The sequence below is a fragment of the Microtus oregoni genome, unplaced genomic scaffold (genome assembly GCF_018167655.1).
Source record: "Microtus oregoni isolate MIOR12 unplaced genomic scaffold, Mior012 000020F_ref0000438, whole genome shotgun sequence".
Lineage (NCBI taxonomy): Eukaryota > Metazoa > Chordata > Mammalia > Rodentia > Cricetidae > Microtus > Microtus oregoni.
This window is the reverse complement of record NW_024543079.1, coordinates 4,233,341-4,253,523: the sequence shown is the minus strand read 5'-3', so window position 1 is coordinate 4,253,523 and position 20,183 is coordinate 4,233,341. Positions and strand designations below refer to the sequence as shown.

The 20,183-nt window shown below is 48.8% G+C and overlaps 1 protein-coding gene across 21 annotated transcripts in view; it reads right to left on the bottom strand.

The window, feature by feature from the left end:
- Zmynd8 (zinc finger MYND-type containing 8) overlaps positions 1-20,183 on the bottom strand; it is a 98,496-nt gene that overhangs the window by 33,154 nt on the left and 45,159 nt on the right. For all 21 annotated transcript variants that reach the window (XM_041670805.1, XM_041670818.1, XM_041670819.1 and 18 more), the window contains 6 exons: positions 18,152-18,244; positions 16,970-17,057; positions 15,418-15,473; positions 12,708-12,785; positions 10,912-11,027; positions 5,235-5,716 (listed from right to left, as the gene is read on the bottom strand). In XM_041670805.1, coding sequence (XP_041526739.1) covers positions 5,235-5,716; positions 10,912-11,027; positions 12,708-12,785; positions 15,418-15,473; positions 16,970-17,057; positions 18,152-18,244 — 913 coding nt within the window. The remainder of the gene's footprint in view (positions 1-5,234; positions 5,717-10,911; positions 11,028-12,707; positions 12,786-15,417; positions 15,474-16,969; positions 17,058-18,151; positions 18,245-20,183) is intronic.

Sequence of the window (20,183 nt, the reverse complement as noted above, 5' to 3'; positions counted from 1 at the left end):
TCAAAAACAAAAAACAAAACAAAAAACCCACCCAGTCCAGAACTGTTTATCCTCACACATTTTGGGACTGCCCAGTATGGCTCCTGGACCCTAAAGACAGCAAACTGGTCATGACCTGAAGTGAGAAAGACATGAACGGTCCACAAAGGTAAGAAACTAAACACCATCAGAGTTTATAAAAATGTAGGCCAGGTATGGTGTTTCTGCAATCCCAGCAGTGAGACGCAGATACAGAAAGATCAAGAGTTCAAGACCCTGATCAGTGATATGGCAGGTCGCAAGCCAGCCAACACTGCACAGCAAGACCCGTTCTGAGGAAGAAGAAAGCTCCCGCACTTGGCTGGGCAGTTCTAGAACTTGGGGCAGGGGTACATGTGAGTCCAGGGACCCACTGAGCCTATAAGGCATTGGATCCCTCAGAACATGAATGGTGGGAATCAAAACTTGCATCCTCAGCAACTGTAGGATGATGCACTCTTGACCCCCCTCCCCCAGCAACTTCTCCAGTTAAGAGCATGGGAAAGACTAGAGAGATCTGGATTCAATCAGGTGGGCATTTAGGGTTCAGATCCCAGCCCCTGCTGACTTTAGGGAAGGTGACTGCCTGGAGAAGGACGGGGACAGACAGCCTGACTCAGGGATGAGAAAAGCACCTACACCTATCAGGTTATAGTGAGGACTGGGTCTAACAAGCCACTTGCGCCAAGGGCACCGGGCATCCATTAAGTGTGGCGTCAGCACTCACTGGTGGCATCGACGTCCTATTTCCTTACTAGACTGTGGTTCCTCCATGCACCATCTTCACCAACACATGCTGGCATCTAGTTAGAGAACCCGGATGCCACTAAATATCCAACAAGACACAGGAAAGTCCCCACCATGAAGAACTATCGCCTGGGAGCTAAAGAGGCTCAGCGGTTAAGAGCGCTTGCTGTTCTTAGAGAGGATACGGGTTCAATCACCATCACCCACACTGTGATCACGGCCATTTTTAATTCTAGTTCCAGAGGATCCAACACTTCCGGCCTATGCAGGCAAGCACCAATACATCTGTAACTCCAGTGCTTTGGGATCTGACACCCTTTTCTGCCTTCCGTGGGCAAGGCATGCATGTGGTACACTTGTAATATACCTACATGCATGGGAGCAAGATATTCATGGCCATAAATAAGAAAGGAGGAATTAGCATCTTGTCTCAAATGTCGCTCCTGAGCTGAGAGACCTATGTCTGAATCAAGGAGGACACGAGGAAATCCTTTCCCGCCTCTGGAGACGGGAAGGGAATAACAAATGCATGTCCCCTGTCACTAGGCCAGTGCTCAACAAACATTAAAAATTATTTGAGGGTGAAGTTTTACAAATATTAAATCCATTTTACCAGAGGGAATCGCAGACTGCCTGGCCTAGCAACCAGGTGGGCAGCCTTCCTTTCCCTGCGACCTGTTGCTGGGGTAATCACTATTCCTTCCATAGTATCGGAACAAACAGAAGTGGAATGCTTGTTATACGAAGAACTGAGAAGAAACGAGGCATGTGTGTATGCAGGTGTCTGTTGGGCAGGACACGTGTGCACATTTTGTGTGCAAGCATGTGGTGGCCAGAGTTTACTTGTTTGTCTTTTAAGACAGGGCATCTCATTAGCCTAGAACTCCCCCAAAACAGACTAGGCCAGCTGGTGGAGGCTCTCCTGCCCAGCACTGAGATTACAGACGTGAACCACCATGCCTCACATTCAATCAGGCCCTCATTCTCACAAGACAACCACTTAACAGAGACATCTTGCCAGCCGCAAGTGAGTCATTTTCAAGTGTGCATTGCCAACAAACTCACCACTACAAGAATTCTTTTAAAAATTTCACTTACGAGCAGGGGTGGGAGGAGAGATGGAGGGCTGGAACCCGATGCCCTCTGGCCTCTACAGGTAATAAGCATGCATGTGGTATACAGACATACATGCAGGCAAACACTCAGACACACAAAAATCTTTTTAAAGTCAACCTAGTCTATATATAGCGAGTTCCAGGCCAGTCAGGGTTACAGAGTAGACCCTGACCCAGTCTCAAAAATAAAACAAAATGCAAAGCATGGTAAAAGCTGCAGGCGGCCAGAGGACACTGGTCTACATGCGATGAAAATCCCAGGTAAAACCACTGTTTTCTTTTTTTTAGTATTTATTTTATTAATTTATTATGTATACAATATCCTGTCTATGTATGTGCCTGCAGGCCAGAAGAGGGCACCAGACCTCTTTACAGATGGTTGTGAGCCACCATGTGGTTGCCGGGAATTGAACTCAGGTCCTTTGGAAGAGCGGGCAATGCTCTTAACCACTGAGCCATCTCTCCAGCCCCAAAGCCACTGTTTTCTAATTCTGTAGATATAGTTGCACGTACATTGGCTGGGGTATTTATCACAGCAACAGAAGCAAGCTAGAGGACAGGGACACTTGCATGTACACAAAATGAACCAGTACATGTTGCCATTATATATATTTGAGGTGTCTCCTGTTGTAGCAGCAATCCGGCCATGCTGCATCTGCATTTGTATCAAGAATCAGTTGACCAGAAGCCCTTGCCGCTCTGGTTCAGGGTTTGGGGACCTTCAAGTCATACACCACTCATGAATCTAAGTAGCCCTTAACAAAATAAATACCCACAATGCTAGCATGCACCTTCAATCAAAAGGCCAAATGCATGGGGCCACCAAGATGGCTCAGCTGGTACAGGCACTCGCCCCCAAGCCTGATGACCTGAGTTTAATTCTTAGGTCCCATGTAGTGGCGAAAGCTGACTACTCAGACCTCCACACAAGTGCCATAGATACGCATGCATGCGCACATACACATGCACACAAATATTCTGTGAATGCCATCTGGGCAGGCATTACACACCAGTGCACATGAGCAGACACAGCGGGGCACGATGAGACAGAACTCTGCTTTTCATGGCCCTCATCACTTGTCAATCACTCTCCGCTCCCTTCATGACTTTGAATAAGAGCGTGAGGGTGCTCAGGAGAGCTGGTCATGGGAGGGAGGGTTAGTATTTGTCACGGACAGCTATGTTACAGCAACTATTGATTTCACAATAAGACAGAGTCCATGAAAACATTCTCCCTTCTCCCTGACAGCAACCTACAGTGGTATGCCAAGTCCGCCAAGACCAAAGCACCATTAGCTCAGAAGAGTTTGTAGGCTCAGGGCAGCACCAGAGCACACGTGAACATTTTCACTGAGGTCTGGAGGCAATAGCTGGCAAACACTGATGAATCCCAGTCTGTCCAAGTGGCCTATATAAGCGGGTGTGGTGGGGGTAGAAACCACTTGGAGGCAGCGGAACCCAGGGCTGTGGCTCCTCTGAAAGCTACAGGCTCCCTACTGAGCGGAAGACTGACTGCTTAGAAAGTTTTATCTGCTTCTAGGGGCAACAAACACAGGCTGTGATACTGGGTCTCCCAAAGGAAAAAGTGACGTGGAGGCCAGTGGGATGGTACCTGCCGCAGGCAAAGCCTCTTGCCACTGAGCCCGATGACCAGAGGTCAAGCCCTCGAACCCACATGGTGGAAGCAAAGACCTGACCTCTGCAAGCTGCCCTCTGGTCCTCACATGAAACATGCACACGCATACACACGCACACACACACACGTGCGCTCACACTGACTCGTGCACACCTTTAATGCCAGCACTAGGGAGACAGGCAGATCTCTGTGGGTTTAAGGACAGCTGAGTCTATAGGACGAGACCCTGTCACAAAAAGAACATGAGGCTCTAAATCCTCATGCTTATGCGTGCTCCATCACAGCACTCTGGCTTACATGGCTGCTTACATGGCTTTTCGCTCTATGCCAGGGTAGGCTTTTCTGGCATTCTGAACAGACCCCCACCTGATGTCAACTGTCCCTGACTGTAGGGGTCTGAACGAATGTATACATCCTCTTCTCCCTCCGCTAGCTTCTGCCTTCCGACATCACTGCTAACAGCAGAGGGCAGGAGGGAGCAGTGGCAGAGAGTAGGCCTGCTTCGTGGCCTGGCAGAGAGGTTTGTCACATTAACAATAAAATTTGTATGAATATTTGGTTAAAAAAAAAACAACAAGGGTCTATGGGCCCAATCTGTTCCCTGTCCCTGTGTGGCCTGCTATTTAAGCAGGGTATTTAGCAGGGGGGGTGAGGGGGTGGGGTGTTTTCACAAAAACTCAATAGCTTTTCTCCCAATATATGCATTTATGCCTGTGCACCACCTGCATGCCTGGTGTCCAAGAAGGTCAAGAGAGAACATCAGAGTTCCTGACCTAGAGTTACAGGTGCTTGTGAGCAGCTATGTGGATGAAGGGAACTGAATCCAGCTCCTCACCAAGAACAACCAGTGCTCTTACGCATAGAGTCATCTCTCCAGCCCAATTCAATAGTTCTTAATGCATAAACTTATAGTAAAGTCAGGCTTCAGTTTTCACCAACCAACATCAGTAAAGTTTTATTAAAACTCAGCTACCAATGTCCATAGCTACAGCCACGACCAAAACACAGAACCTACCCCCCCCCCCACAGGAATGGGTGCAATTTGCAAGAGCCAAACAATCCTGAATGTCACCCCTTCTTTTTTGGGGGTTTTGTTTGGTTGGCTTGGTTTTAGTATTTTTGAGACAAGCTCTCATGTAGTCAACAGAGTGATCCTCCTGCCTCTACCTCCCAAATGCTCCCCACACAGCAATGCGCTCCCACACCCAGTCTGCTTTTATTTTATATGGCCACCCTTCAGGATTAGCAAGCAAGGTTGTGTATTTTTAAGATAGGGACTCTGAAGTCTCAATGAACAAGGAATGTTGCCACAAAGCTTTATGTCACGTATACCAGCCCAGGGAAGACAGACACTAAATGAAACAGAAGCTTCTATAAAACCCTGGTTGTTGAAATGCGGGGCTTGCACACGGACATACTTTTTATTGCGCTAAAAAGAGCAACTGTGGTGGACACACTTGCAATCCCAGCACTCGAAGATGGTGGCGGAAGGATCAATCCAAGAGGCCTTGAGCCCTGCAGGATTTCTGCCCATCTCCACCCTTTAGGAATGGCCTTTGGGAACACTTCCCTCGTGTCTGGGATCCAGTCGTTCACCAAGTCCATCACTGTACCCCATGATGGTTGTGATGGCCTGCCTGCTTGTACCCATGGGTGAGGCACCGAGAACCAGAGTGCACCCAACAGCCTCCTACCCCACTCTCCCAACTGGGGCTGACCTGTGCTCTTATCAAGGAAGTCCATGGACTCTTCACTTGCGCTGAAGTGGCTGGATGGGGCCTTCTTCTCAGGGTCCTGCTCCACGTCGGAGCCCGTGTGCACGGAAGAGTTCGTACTGGTGGGGGAGCGTGGCATGTCGGACAGGGAGATCCTGCGGCCTGCGCCCCCGCTCAGAAGGGGCTTGCTCAGGAGGATCTTGGGGGACGCTGTCATGTCAAAATTGAGCTTCACCTTCTCCTGCTTATCTGTCTTAGCAGTGCCGGCGCTGGGGTTGCTGGGATCGAGCAGCATTTGGTACTGGCTATTGGGGGTGTATGGCGTCCTGAACGGGGAATAGTTAAAAACCCCAAACTTCCTCCGTATATTCTCCACGTAAACTTCCATCTCTTGCATGGCGCTGTTGAAGATACTTTTAGTCTTTTTCACAGAAAAGGGGATTTCTTTAGACATGAGGTAGCAATTATTGATGGGGACCCAGGCTCTAGGAGGGCAAAAGAGAGAGACTGAGTCAGCTTCGCTCATTCCCAGGATTGTTTATTTTTAATTTTCTTAATGCAAACCAAATTAGCCTGGCGGGCGCTTGCCAAGATCCTTAAACGTGGGTTCTTCTTTTTAAGTAAAAGGCATGTTTTGAATGGTTAATGAATGATCCACTTCACAGAGGTATTAGGGATGGAACGCGAACAACAAAACTTAGCCAGGACATGAAAGCGCTCCACACACTTGGCCATCTTAATCTGTCAGACACACAATGGAGGCCTTCAAGATGGCTCAGCAGGTGAAGGCGCTGCTGCCAAGCCTAAGGCAGGCCCTGCTCTGGCAGAACCGCCGTGAGCCACCCCCCTCAAGTTGTCTTTTGGCCTCCACACATGTACCGTGGTGCTCACACACACACATAAAGGAGTAAACAAATGAGAGTTAAAAACCAAAAATAAAAGGAGTGACAATCCATTCGGCTTTCTGCTGTTTCAGAGGAAGAAAACCAGTCAGAGTCCTCCATATCTGAAGAGGGCATAGTTCCTGGATCTTGCTCAGCTGAACATGGACCTCCTTTCTGTTTTGTTTTTTTTTTATTACAATTCCAAATGGGACTATCCTTTATAAGTTCATATTCCTAGAAGGAGATGCAAATTTCAATTGATCTGAGTGTCTCAATTCTCACTGTGTAGTAGTCCAGGTTGGCCTGCAACTCAGAATCTTCCTGCCTCCGCCTCCTGAGTTCCACGCCACACCTGGCAGCATGTGAGAAAATAAAAATGGGGAAAACTTTATAAAAAGTAGCCTTTAGCCGGGTGCTGGTGGCGCACGCCTTTAATCCCAGCACTCGGGAGGCAGAGGCAGGCGGATCTCTGGGAGTTCGAGGCCAGCCTGGTATACAAGAGCTAGTTCCAGGACAGGAACCAACAGAGAAACCCTGTCTCGGGAGAAAAAAAAAAAAGTAGCCTTTAGAGGTTAAGAGCACTGACTGTTCTTCCAGAGGTCCTGAGTTCAATTCTCAGCAACCACATGGTGGCTCACAGCAATCTAGAATGAGATTTGGTGCCTCTTCTGGCATGCAAGCATACATGGAAGGAATGTTGTATACATAATAAATAAATTTTCATAAAAATTTTTTTTAAAAAGTAGCTTTTGGCTTTGGGGTGGACACGCTCCACCTGCTGCTGTTCTCCTCTATATTGACCCCCACACTCCTGGAAGTTTTGCAGAGACCCACAAAACCAAAAGCAGTGAGGTGCTTTTCCAGAACCAACATCCCCACCCTACCTCATGACCGCAGGATGGACTGAGAACACCCAGCCATGCTCCTGTGGATGGGGGACACCAGAACATCTTGTTAATTGTGTACTCCTAACTCCACAGTCTCAACCTCATTCAAATACTTTTCCAGGGTGCCTGGACCTCAAACCTAAGTCTGGCGTAAAGCCATGGGATGTGGGGGGAGCCGGGGAAAGAAGTGACGTGTACTTGTAAGAGACACACTTGCCTGGCTGTATCCACAGCGCCCACACAGGACTCTGGACCCAGCCCTGTCTGGGCTTTCTTCTACAGCATTTTACACCACCTCAACAGGTGGCGTGAATTCCTACACCTGAAGAGGAAGTGTTGCATGAGAAAGGAGGCCCTGAGCAAAGGCCAAATTCAGCACAAAGCCTGGCTGCAAGTGAGAACCCCCAAACACACAGCTACAAGTGCTAGGGACACCTTCCTGCCGGGATCTGAAGACCCTCATGTCTAAGCAGGAGAAACAAGGCTGAGTACAGCTATAAGAAGAGACAGGGCTCTGGGCTAGGTGAGGCAGAAGTGAGAGCCACCAGAGTCCCCAGGGCTGCCCCAGACATTTCCGGCCTAGGAGAATGGACCGCCAACAAAGCAAACTCAACAGTCCTGAGTCAGCACCAGGGGCTTCCCACTCAGGGGCCATAGGCCCAAGGCCCTTGCCCTGTGTGGGCCACAACTACCTCCCACCCCCTACCTATTCCCAAAAGCCTTAAAGGGGCCTAGGCAAGAATAAGCTTTTTCCTTAAAAGGAAAAGAGGTTTTCCTCAGCACAGAAGGCCTCAGGCAGGAGCCACAGAACTGCTCTCCTCTGAGTGACCCTGGGTAAGGTATTTCCTTCCCTGGGCCTCAGTTTTCTCACCAGGAAGACTGAGGCGAAAGCAGCAACTTCAAAGAATAGGGAAATGCCTGATGTCTGGGGACAGGGGTTTGTGTCTGCAACCCCAGCTCTCAGGAGGCTGAGGCAGAAGGAGCAAAATCCAAGACTAGCCTGTTACACAAGGATCCCTTCCTCAATTGTACAGTAGGCACATGAAGGCTAACGGGTATTTTTCTTAAGGCTTTAGCAATCATTTGGCATAAGAATTTCTATAGTTTTAGATAATGGTACATGTGTCTAAAATTAATCAAACAATTCTTTTAAAAGATAAAAAGCATCCCGGGCATGGTATCTTACACCTTTAATCCCAACACTGGAGAGAGAGGCAGAGGCAGGCCTCTGACTTTCAGGCCAGCATGGTCTACAGGGACAACATAGGGCTTCACAGAGAAACCCTGTCCCAAAGGGAAAAAAGGCAGAAAAGCGCACAGAGGGAGACTTCAGGGTGTCCCATGACTGCCGCCAGAGCCTCCATGGGTTCATTCTCCAGCCAATCAACTTGACAATCTGAATGTAGGGTTCTGGGATGTTTCTTAGCCTGACCCAGCTCACCATTGTATGCCTAGGCTTTTGCTTTTGGCTCCTGTTATATGACTCCCATGGGTCCCTATACCACAATTTCAGCACATCTTAGCAAAGCAGGCTGTGGATGGGCCTTCCTGGGTTGGTTGTCTAGGGTTGGGTATGGTGGCACATGCATTTAATCCCAGCATTCAAGGCAGAGGCAGGGGGATCTCTGTGAGTTCAAGGATAGCCAGGGCTGTTATAAAGAGAAACCCTGTCTAGAAGGGGGTGGGGAGGGGAGTTCCTGTCTGGGAACCAAGAATTCATTCCCCTAAGGAGAATATGCACATCAGCTCCCAGGGACAGGAAAACCCTGGGCCTCCAAAGTGTTGGTACCAGGGCACTGTGGACTGTCCACACATCCACAGCAGGGCCACCTTGCCCAAAGTAAGCATACCAGGTGAGCACAGACCAGCAGAGGAAACAGCAAAACACTGCAGATGCCGAGAAGGATCGTGATCTTGTAAGAGAGCAGGACAGGTCTGGCTCTCAGCCAAGACCAAGAGATACACTGTATAAATCCATCTAAGGCAGCAGCCTTAGCACAGAGTACAAGCAATGCCTTTGAGGCCTGTGTGCCCAAAAACACCTTCATTGGCAGGCTGGCAGGACAGACATAGGAGAAGGAACAGAGCCATGAACTCTGTGGGTCTAGGACCATCTGGTAAATGGGGACACGCTGCTGTGCCACACTAATGCACACCCCTGGAGGTGACCCACAGAAGAGCCTTAAACTATTAAGATATGAACACAAGCACTTAGGAGGCAGAGGCAAGTGGATCTCTGTGAGTTCGAGGCCAGCCTGGTCTACAAGAGCTAGTTCCAGTACAGGCACCAAAGCTACAAAGAGAAACCCTGCACCGAAAAACCAAAAAACAAGCAAGCAAACAAAGCTATGAACAAAAAGGCTCTGTGATGGGATGTGGAGGGCACAGCCAGTCACCAGCTCCTCCTGCTATGGGAACAAAAAGCAAATCCTTGCTCTCCTCTACCCCAGGTCAAATCACAGGCACAGCCCTTCCTGAGCCTCTGCCCCTCCAGCTGTCAGGCAGTACCTCACACCCAGCATTTCCTACAGCTGAGAGAGAGCAGGCCTAGCAGCTCACAAAGACAAGCATCCGCCTGCCAGCAATTGCGCTGTAGCCCGAGGAAGCAAATTCCTTCAAATGAAGGAATGCTGAAATTCAGGACAGGAAGGGATCAGGAGGGCCTGGGGATGGAGCTGACTTGGTTAGAGGGCTTGGCTAGCAAGCAGGAAGCCCCGGGTTCTCACATAATCAGGTCTCAAGGCGTAGGCCTGGAAGTCCAGCACTCAGGCAAAAGAAGGAAGACTAGGAGCCCAGAGTCACCTTCCAATATAAAACAAATTGAGAGTAGCCTGAGCTACATGAGCCCCTGACATTCCCCCCAGAAGGTGGGGGAGGGAGTCAAAACTAAAGTGTGATACCCAAAGCCAGTACTACCTCGGTGAGACAAGGGACCTGCTGGGATTTCTGTAAGAAACTAAATCTCTCTAAAATTCTTTTTTCTCCTTTGATTTGTAAATCAATCAAAAATTGACAGAGTAAGCGCTATTTGTGATGCTGGTATCACCAATGTGTGTGTGTGTGTGTGTGTGTGTGTGTGTGTGTGTGTGTGTATTCTGTGTGGAACACACTTCAAGTCCTATGCACTCGCTCCTACGTCGTCCCAGCAGAGGGGGACAGCTCTGAAGGCGCCCTTGATTCACGAAATCCTGAGTGACCCGCTGAAAGGGAACATGTTAAGCAGCACCTCTGGCTACCCACAGTTCGCAGGCAGGCGGGGTGCCAAAGCAATGGGAGCTGCTCTTAGCTGGAATGACTCCATAACTCCATTCAGCCTGTGCAGAAAGGAAAGGGGAGGAGGGGGAGGGTGGGGAGGCTGGGAGGGAGGGTTCACACCTGTCAAAACATCATCATCCCCATCCCCCCACCACCATTTCCCATTTTAGATATGGAGAAAAGGGAAGGGAACTACTCCATCTAGCGCTAAAAGAACCATTTAGTGGCAATCTAGGAAACTACCTCCAGTCCCTAAAAAACATTACTTTTAAAAGTAATTTGCACAGAGGTTTAATTCACTCCAGAAAACAAAATAAGTAAGTAACTGCACGTCAAACAGCAGCACCTCACAAGGTCATGGAACTCATTCCGAAGCCAGATCCATCAACACAACCGTGGAGGCCAGGTTCTTTCCTAAGACTCCTAAAGGGACTGAATGAAGCCCTCCCCTCACTGGGCTCAACACAGAACCATGAAATGTTTTTTGCAACACCAGTTGTGACAATAAACAAAACAACAGCCATAGTGATTACAAATAAAAGGTAGAATTTGTTTTTGAAAAACAGCAGAAATAACAGCAAGCCGGCTCCGACACCTTTGACATCTGATGTAAATCCCCAGGCTTCCACCCAGAGTCTGTTTTTAAATTCCCACCTGTCATGTTGTCCAAAGAAACGGGCATCAACCTGCCCATCTTTGTCCCTCAGAGCTTTCGCTGGCCAGAATGGGAACCCCTTCAGTTTGGCCCAGACCAGAGGGTGTGGATTGCTCTAGAAGAAGAACAAAATGCAGAGTTGGCATTATACTTGGTAGCAGGACACACATTAAAGTCAAGGTAAATTGAACACGGGGAGACAGGCTCTACTGAGTAGGTCTTTGTCAACTTGGCACAAGCTAGAGTCATTTGGGGAGGGGGACGACTGTAAGTGAGAAAAAGCCTCCATCAGACTGGCCTGTAGACAAGGCTGTGGGGCATTTTCTTCATTAATGGCTGATACGGTAGGGTTCGGGCCCCTGGTGGATGGTGCCACCCCTGGGCTGGTGGTCCCGGGTTCTATAAGAAAGCAGGCTGAGCAGGCCAGGAGAAACAAGCCCCCTCCACTGCTTCTACTTTGGGTCCTGCTATGATGACCCTGGATGATGCTAAAGAAGAAATAAACCCTTTCCTTGCCAAGTTGATTTTGGCCATAGTGTTTTCACAGTGATTAGAAGGCAAAACGACACGAGTCACGCACAAACCGAGGACAGCTGCCAGCAGGGCCCTCACACAGGTGCTCGCTGGCAGGTGTGCAGCCACACAGAGCTGCGGAGGGCTTAACAGCTGAAAGTGAGCCTGGCATGGTGGCACTCGCCTTTAATCCCAGCACTCAGGAGGAAGAGACAGGCAGATGTCTGAGTTCCAGGACAGTCAGGGCTACACAAAGAAACCCTGACTTATTAAAAAAAAAAAAAAAAAAAGTGTTGAAACAGTAAAAGGAATCAGGTTCGGGTCCTGGCTCTGCTCATTACCGCGGTGACCATGGATGAGCAAATGCACTTCTCTTGGCACCACACAAAGTCAACACCTATCTGTGCTGTTTGGAGAAAATGGAGATCTATGCAGGAGGCACTGATCTGCCGGGGACTCCCCAGGGCTGTGGCTGAGCTGGTCTTTATCTCCAGAGGCTCAGAAACCTGAGCTGTGTGTTAACTGTCACTTGTCCAGTCTTGCCCTCTCCAACCCTCCGCCCTGCCTCTCTTTCATGTATACTCACTCCACCCTGCAACATGTATCTCTGTAAAACAGCGCTTCTCAATCTGTGGGCCATAACCCCTTTGGAGAGTCAAGTAGCCCTTTCACAGGGGCCACCGAAGGCCATCAGAAAACACAGATATTTACATTAGGATTCATAATAGTAGCAAAATTACAGTTATGAAGTAGCAACAAAATAATTTTATGGTTGGGGTCACCACAACATGAGGCACTGTATCAAAGGGTCGTAGTGTTAGGAAGGTTGAGAACCACTGCTTAAAATAAACATACATTGATCCAATCAATGCCCAACACTGTAAGAGAAACAAAGTCCATGAGGGTAACTTTGTACCTCTCTGGAGAGCCTGAGACAATCCTCCAGGGACATATGTCCAAAGGTCTTCAAGCAGACTGAACCAGGTTTAAGAATGACACAGAAAACTGCAGGCATGATTCTGACGCCCTGCGACCTGCATCCCACTAGCCGCATCCCTCTTTTGAGTCAACCTAGTTACCAGGATGCTTAACTCTGGGACAAAACAGTTCAGCCCAAGAGGTTTGCCCAAGCCCAATTAGCTCCATTCTGCCCTGACTTTACAGATCATTTTATGAAATTTCACAACCTCATCTCATGAATCCCTGAAGAGGGCCCTCTTGGTAGAGCCACTGAAGGCACCAGAGTTGCAGAAATGAATTAAAGGGATTGAGTTCAACTTACACAGGGTTCACAGAACCAGTTGTCTCGTTTTTGGCAAGCAGCAAGATAGCACTCTGGACATACTTCAATTTCATTCATCTGTAAGGCAAAAACACATTAAAGCGTGGAGCCCCAGAGACGGCCTCATGTCTGGCAGCCCTCAGTAAATCCTTGGTAGTCAAGTGTTGTACTTTGATTTCAAGGTCAGATTTTCTTCTTTGGGGTTTCCTCTTGTATTAGGGGGCAGAGAGATAGCAATAGAATCTTGCCAGGTAGCCCAGGCTGGCCTCAACGTGATCAAAAGATCCTTCTGCCTTAGCTTCCCAAATGCTAGGAATGAGAGATTCACAGTGGTAAACACAGCACAGTTTGCTTTCTGGTGAGAGAGAGAGAGAGAGAGAGAGAGAGAGAGAGAGAGAAAGAGAGAATGTGTGTGTTTATAGAAAGAGAGGGAGAGGGAGGGAGAAAGGGAGGGAAAGAGACAGAGAGACGGAGGGAGGAAGGGAGGGAGGGAGGGAGGGAGGGAGAGAGGGAGGGAGGGAAGGAGGGAGGGAAGGAAGGGAGTCTTGCCTGAATACGTATGTGCACTTTGCCTGATATCTTTAGAAGCTAAACTGAGAAATTAACAAAAAACTTCAACAACGGCTAGGCTCCATCCAGGCTATGAGTAATCTGACCTCTGCTCACCTACAGAATCGCAGCTGGACCAATTTTGTCTGGAATCTCTCCTCTCCACCTCCCCCATTTCCCACGCTCAACCTCTACATCACTGTCAACCATGACCACGTCACACACTTTCTTTGCACTAATGATAACCAGAACATACAACCACACAGTAGCTGTCCCCCATCCTTTTTAAGATGGTACCTTCGGGTAGGTGGACAGCAGGCTCCGAACCAATGGCCTCAGCCTGAAGTCGCAGTCTACCTGGCACTAGTCCAGAGGCTTCAGAAAAACATCGCTCATGCCTCTGGGCCTGCACCTCTTCCTAGGCAGTCAGGGATGATGAATAACACAGAATCCACACAGCAGTAAACTCCACAGACTTAGTATACATCATCTAGATGTCCCGTGACATCTACAGTCAGCCATACCACCTTGACCACAACCAGACCCGTCTAAGCCTCCCACGCCTGGGAATTCACTTACTCCTCATAAGTGGGACAAGGACGGACTACTGTCATCTCATTTTAAAGTATGGGGGAGGGAGATGAAGCCCTCAGAATTCAAGTAACCTACCCCAGAGATCACAGCGGCAGAGCGATAGGGCAGGGATTTGAACCCAGGCAGCAGATGGCTGAAGTCTCAACACACTCAGTGGCTATTAGCTTCCCAGTATGGGCGATCTTGTACTTCTCTTTGCTTCCTACCACCATGCAGGTCACAGGCATGGAACAGGTGCTCTGCTACATCTATCGGCGTCTTGTAGCCCACATCGATCCCATCCCCATCCCTCCTGAGCCATCTGAACTGGAGATGGAACTGAGCGAGCGGGGATGCGCCTCCTAACGCGCAACTCGTACTAGTCCAAAGTGAGTTCCGTCACATTTCACTACCAACGCAATGCAGACAGGAACAGCAGTGACATGCTGCTGTCCATGCTCACATGGAAGAAATAGAAATATACATGCAAATGGATTTTAAATTCAGATGGGCATGCGAGGAAGCTCAGAGGTTAAAAGCACATGCTGCGCTTGCTGACAACCTGGGTTCTGTTCCCAGCACCACCTCAGGAAACCACATTCTCCAGTTCTAGGGGAATTGCCCCCCTCAGACATCTGTACACCCGTGATGTACATAAATACACAGGTACCTATACCCACATAAATAAAAATAAATATGGGGCTGGAGAGATGGCTCAGAGGTTAAAACCATTGACTGCTTGTCCAGAGGACCCAGGCTCAATTCCCATCACCCACATGGCAGTCAACTGTCTGTAACTCCAAGATCTGACACCCTCACAGAGTAAAACACCAATGCACGTAAAATAAAAACAATTATTTTTTTAATAAATAAACCTTTGATAAGGTGTCGGGAAGAACACACCGCCATATAGATCCAGCTACAGCTATTCTGGAAAGCAGTCAGGAAAGATCCACCAACTAGCAAAGCCATCCAGTCTCTTGACCATAGCACACATTGTTATCGGTGAATTTCATGCCTGAGAACCACACAATCAGGTTGGGGAAGGGGGTGGGGGGTGGGGTCGAGGGGCTGCACCATCATGGCCAGGCCATGTGACAGGAGCAATGACACCTTTACTCCTGGCACTAGGGAGGCAGAGGCTAGCCTGATCTACATAGCAAGTTCAAATTTAGCCTGGGCTGTATGACGGACGCTATTTTTAAAAAAAGGGGGGGGGTGAGGGAGAGGCAGACACTTTATAAACTTGTTCCCCTTAATTCAAAACTACAAACCCCTGTAAAAGGAATGAATGACCCCATGGACCGACCCCTCAATCCCAACTGTGGAGGCGAAGGGCAAAGCAGAGCAACTGACAGCAGAGAAATCTCAGGATTCCACAGCTTCGGGCTCAATCTCCTCCCACCCATCCCCTTTAGATCACAGCCGAGCTAGCCGGCTCCTGGACCACTGGGGGCCCCTCTTCCCTATTTTCCCATGCTTGAAGAGACAAGAGGCTGTACAAAATGCAGTGAATGCAGAAGTCACTGTAGCCACCCACTGGGCTGCCCTGGGCCTCAGGGACACCAAGAAGGCAGGGCACACGTACCTCATGCTCACAGATCTTGATGACGACTTTTGCTATTTGCGTCAACTTGTGATTTCCTAAGGAAGAAGGAAACTGGATTATTTCAAAAGCAAACAGCAAGCCGCCTGCCTCGGGATTACACTTGCATTAGAAATATTTTAAACTGTTCCCCCCACCCCCGCGAATATTCATCATTTAAAGGCTTAGGAAAAAAAAGCAGGTTTCAGGCTTCCAACACTGATTCAAATTACTGACTTTTCTATCAAGGAGCAAGTTTTGTTACCATATGACAACTGGGCAGTTGGTATGGAATTCCCTATAGATGAGGTTATTATTTCAAAGTATTCTGACATTCTAAAGGCTATAATTAGCAGAAAGGAGCCTTATTTAACCCTATAATCTCAGAACACAATGCAAAAAGGAAAGAGTGTTTAGTGTCTTGCTAAGACTCCACCAGTAGCTGTGTAGAAAAACAGATGAGAAAATTCTCACTTACTTAATGGCTAAGCATCAGGAGTCCCTTTCTCTACCAGAACTCTTAGCTAATGATGTGAGCATCTGGTCCAGAGCTAATGCCAGGCCTTTTTCCTTTGCACTAAAGCAGAGGTCAAGATGGCCAAAGGACTGCGTTCTCTCTGCCCTAATTTCCAGAAACTGTAAATCTGTTGGTCTGAGGAGATGGCTCAGTCAGTATATGCGAGCCCCAAAAGCACAAGGACTCCACGGCCAGGCATTCCAGCCTAACTGGCTATCTCCAGACCCGGGAAGACACCGTCCCAGCAGACAACAAGTATTAACCAAGGTAGGTGGTACCTGAGGTGGAACCTGGGATAGACACTTCAGGCCTCGCCCATGCGCGCACACATAGGTGCATGCCCACCCCCACACACATGCGCCTACGAGAATATTCACTATCCAAACCTACACACACAGCTAGGAACTAAATAAGCAGCAGTGTACAGGAAGAAACCCGTAATGGCCGCCGTAAGCATCCCTGTCCTCCACTTGCCCCACTCCACTGGCCATCCTAGCTGGAGCAGGTGTTAAGCTCATTCACGGGCGCCCAAGCACGTTTGTCTGATCTGATAATCAGGGCTTGGTATCAGGTGCGCTCCCGGTTTGCTCTGCAAGCGTTTTGAGACACGGTCCCTCACTGAACCTGCAGTTCACTGGCTCTGGCCAGCCTCCAGGGAGAGTCCCCAGAATCTACCCCCCCACACACAGCTAGGGTGACAAACATATGCAGTGACACCTGGCTTTTCTACGGGCACTGGAAATGGAAGCCCAGATCCTCACTTTGCTGACTAATCTATGTTCTCAGCCACCTAAGCCTGGTATTATTTCCAAGATTTTTTCCTTTACATGTATGGGGGAGGGGTGTACACGTGAACACAGATAGCCACCGAGGACAGAAGAGAGCTGAGCCCTTGAGCTAGAGCTACGGGCAGGTGTTGCTAGGCAGTGCCATCCCTCTAGTCCATGACACCTGACTGATCTCAACAAAGGACAGGAAGACTGTGTGCCACGCTCTCTGAAGCACACTCTCTTCCTTGGGAACCTCCACGCCACTCACCCCCATTATAAATAATGCAGTTGTGAAGGATCCACTTGGCATCAGCCAGGAAGGCTTCCGTGCAGCCGTACATCTTCTTTTTCGCGTTCTGGGGAGAGAAGCCGGAGAGCAGCATGACCATGGACGCTGATCCAGGCGGCAGTGCTAACACCCGGGTCCCCTACGCCTGCCACAGAAGCCATTGGCCGAATTCATCGGTGCTCTCTGACTCGTCTCCCAGAACGCTATTAGGTCCAAGATCTCTAACCCTATAAAGTGCACCCGAGAGTCAGCACAATGACTGGAACAATCTCATCTTGAAAATGATGTCATTTATTCAGCAGCGTCATCCAATGAAGACAACAGTTCATGGTGCTGAGTATCACTGCTGATAAAGTCACTGTGGTGTCACAGGCCTCTCACAATGAGCCGGTGAGGTACTTTGGACAACGTGAAGACACCTAAGCCCCGCTTGAAGCTAGAATCCAACCCTGTCGTTTTCTACTGCTTTCTCTTTCCAGCAATACCATAAGTGTCTGCACAGTTTGCCTAAGTAAATGTCATCTACTGCTTTTTTTTGGGGGGGGGGATTATTAATACAGACATTATGACATCATGTTCTACTTTATGGATGTCTTTGTTTTCTTACAGAATTGGGGGATCAAAGGCAAGACCCTGCGCAGGCGAAGTCACGCCAGCCCCAACCCTACCATATTTAGCTGCTGAGCTGGGAAATCTGCATGAGGGTTGTCTGCTCAAGCAAACACTTCAAGTGTGATTTTCACTGTGGAATTTTAGCAAAGCTCTTCGGGCATTAGAGAAACAGCCTGATGGGCAAAGGGAATTCAGTTCTAGGAAGCCCCTTGACTGCTAAGCCGGAGGTTTCCAAACACGTCATTCTCTCTCCTTCCTGCTGCTCTCATTAGCGCCTCCGAAAGAGGAAGTGAGAAGCCAATCAATCAAGTCACTAATTCTCCGAAGCTGGGACTACCGCTCTAAAGCACTGCCTGTGTGGCTCAACAACCCCCACGATCCCCCAGGAAGAGGTCACAGAGGGGCATGGAAGGCAGGGTTCTATCCGAATGAAACAGAGCGGGAAAGCATCAAGAAATAATCTAACTGGAGCCTGGACAGGGAACGGGAGGAGCCTCAGCCGCCTCGGCACCTGTGCTACCTCGGACAGGCCCTGTGATGGAGGCCAACCTTTTCCAAGGTACAAAGGTCCATGGGGTGGAAAATGTATTCTGCATAGTCGGGATGCTGCTCCAAGGGAACGGGCTTCTGGAAAGCGTCTGTCTGTAAGAGAAAGAGACATGCACACACGCAAAAACCATCACTGCTATGAAGACCAAGCGTGGAAAGCAAAGGATGCTGAAATCCAGACAACCTTTCACAGCTCCAGAAATAACCACACAAGATGGCCTCGAAAAGCTCAAGGTGACCCATCTTCTAACTCCTCCCACTCACAGAGTCCCGGGTCTGGGTGGAAGTGTCTGGTTTTGTTATTTGTTCCTGACTTCTGTGCGTAGCCTCTGCCTTCTTCCACACTGTCACCCACTTTAGGCCTCTAAAGGACACTTGCTGTGCAGGCCACACCCCAGCACAAGCTGACTTGAGGATAAAATGATACTGACTCACCAAAAGAATGTCCCCTAAATGTGACCATAGGGTGTGACCTGGGGGAAAACCTACAAGTGAGATTCTGTTCCTTCCTCAAGCAGCCAGGCTGAGCAAGTTTTTGATCTTGACCCACTTAAGACATCAGCTCAAGGGGCAATGTCCATGGCAGGAATTAACCTCTCAATTTAAACATGCTAAAAAGAGGTGCTGGAGAGACGGCTCTGTGTTAAGCCTGCTTGTCCTCCACCAGAGGACCCCAGTTCGGATCCCAGCACCCACACTGGGCAGCTCCAGGGGATCCAATGCCCTCGTCTGGCCTCCTTGGGCACCTGCACACAAGTAGGGTTCACACAAATGTGCACATATGCACAAGCAAACGTTTAAAGAAATAAAAGTACTGAAAGATTTGGCTGAACACCCAAACTTATACTCAAGCAAGGCAACTGAGTATCTCTCCCAATGACACTGGCCCAATGTCACCTAGCGTGGAGGCCTGACTAATGTAAAATGTTAGAAAGATGGTCCAGTGCAAGGAATGCAGTTCAGTGGCTGCCTAACTGCACACACAGACACACACAAACACGCACGCACACATGCACGCATGCACACACACGAGCCCTGGATAACTTGACAACAACTATCATGTACAGACACTAGAAAGATGGCCCAGTGGTTAAGAGCACCGACTGCTTTTGCAGAGAACCGAGGTTCAGGTCCCAGCACCCACACAATGGCTCACAAGTATCTCTAACTCCAGTTCCAAAGACTTCTGAGCTCGAACGCCAGGCGCACGTGGTGCACATACAGGCAAAAACTCATGCACATAAAACCAAGCAAATCTCTTTAAAATATACCATGCACCAGGCAGTGGTGCCACAAGCCTTTAATCCCAGCATTCGGTAGGCAGGGGCAGGTGGATCTCTGGGGCCAGTCTGGTCTACAGAGCCAGTTTCAGAACAGCTGGAGCTGTTATACAGAGACACCCAGCTGGGAAAAACAAAAACCCCACAAAGTTGGGTTGGGGCTCCAGCACAGTGGTAGAGCATGAGAAAGGCTCTGGGTTCAATCCCCAGTATCCCTCACCTCCCCCCAAAAAAAGACAATATCTCTGAGTTGTCTGGTCTAGATGACCCTTTTATATAGATGAGTCTTTGGCAGACACAGTTTAAAGAACTAAAAGAACCAGAAGCAACATCTCATCACATTCAACCAAATAATAGTATAATAATAATAAAATGGTTGCTTTTGTTCCGCTTCTGTTTTTTGTGTCATCACATTTATTGAGTGTATGCGTGTGAGCACAGACATGTGCGGGTATATGCATGGAACTCGGAGGCCAATGTGGGGGAACTGGTTCTCTACTACCATCCGGAGTCTGGGGAACGAACCCCGGGCAGCAGACTTCACAGCAAGTATCTGTACCAACTGGGCCACTCGATGGCCACGTTTGTTTTTTTGAAAGAGGTTTAACAGGTGAGCCCTAACTAAGACTCCACATTTCTGTGAACTTAGAAAACAAACTCAAAGGAATTCCACTAGCGCACAGGGTGCTTTTGTACAAACAGAAGGGGAACCCCACACAAATTTTCCTTGAATTCATCTGTATGAAGAGTGC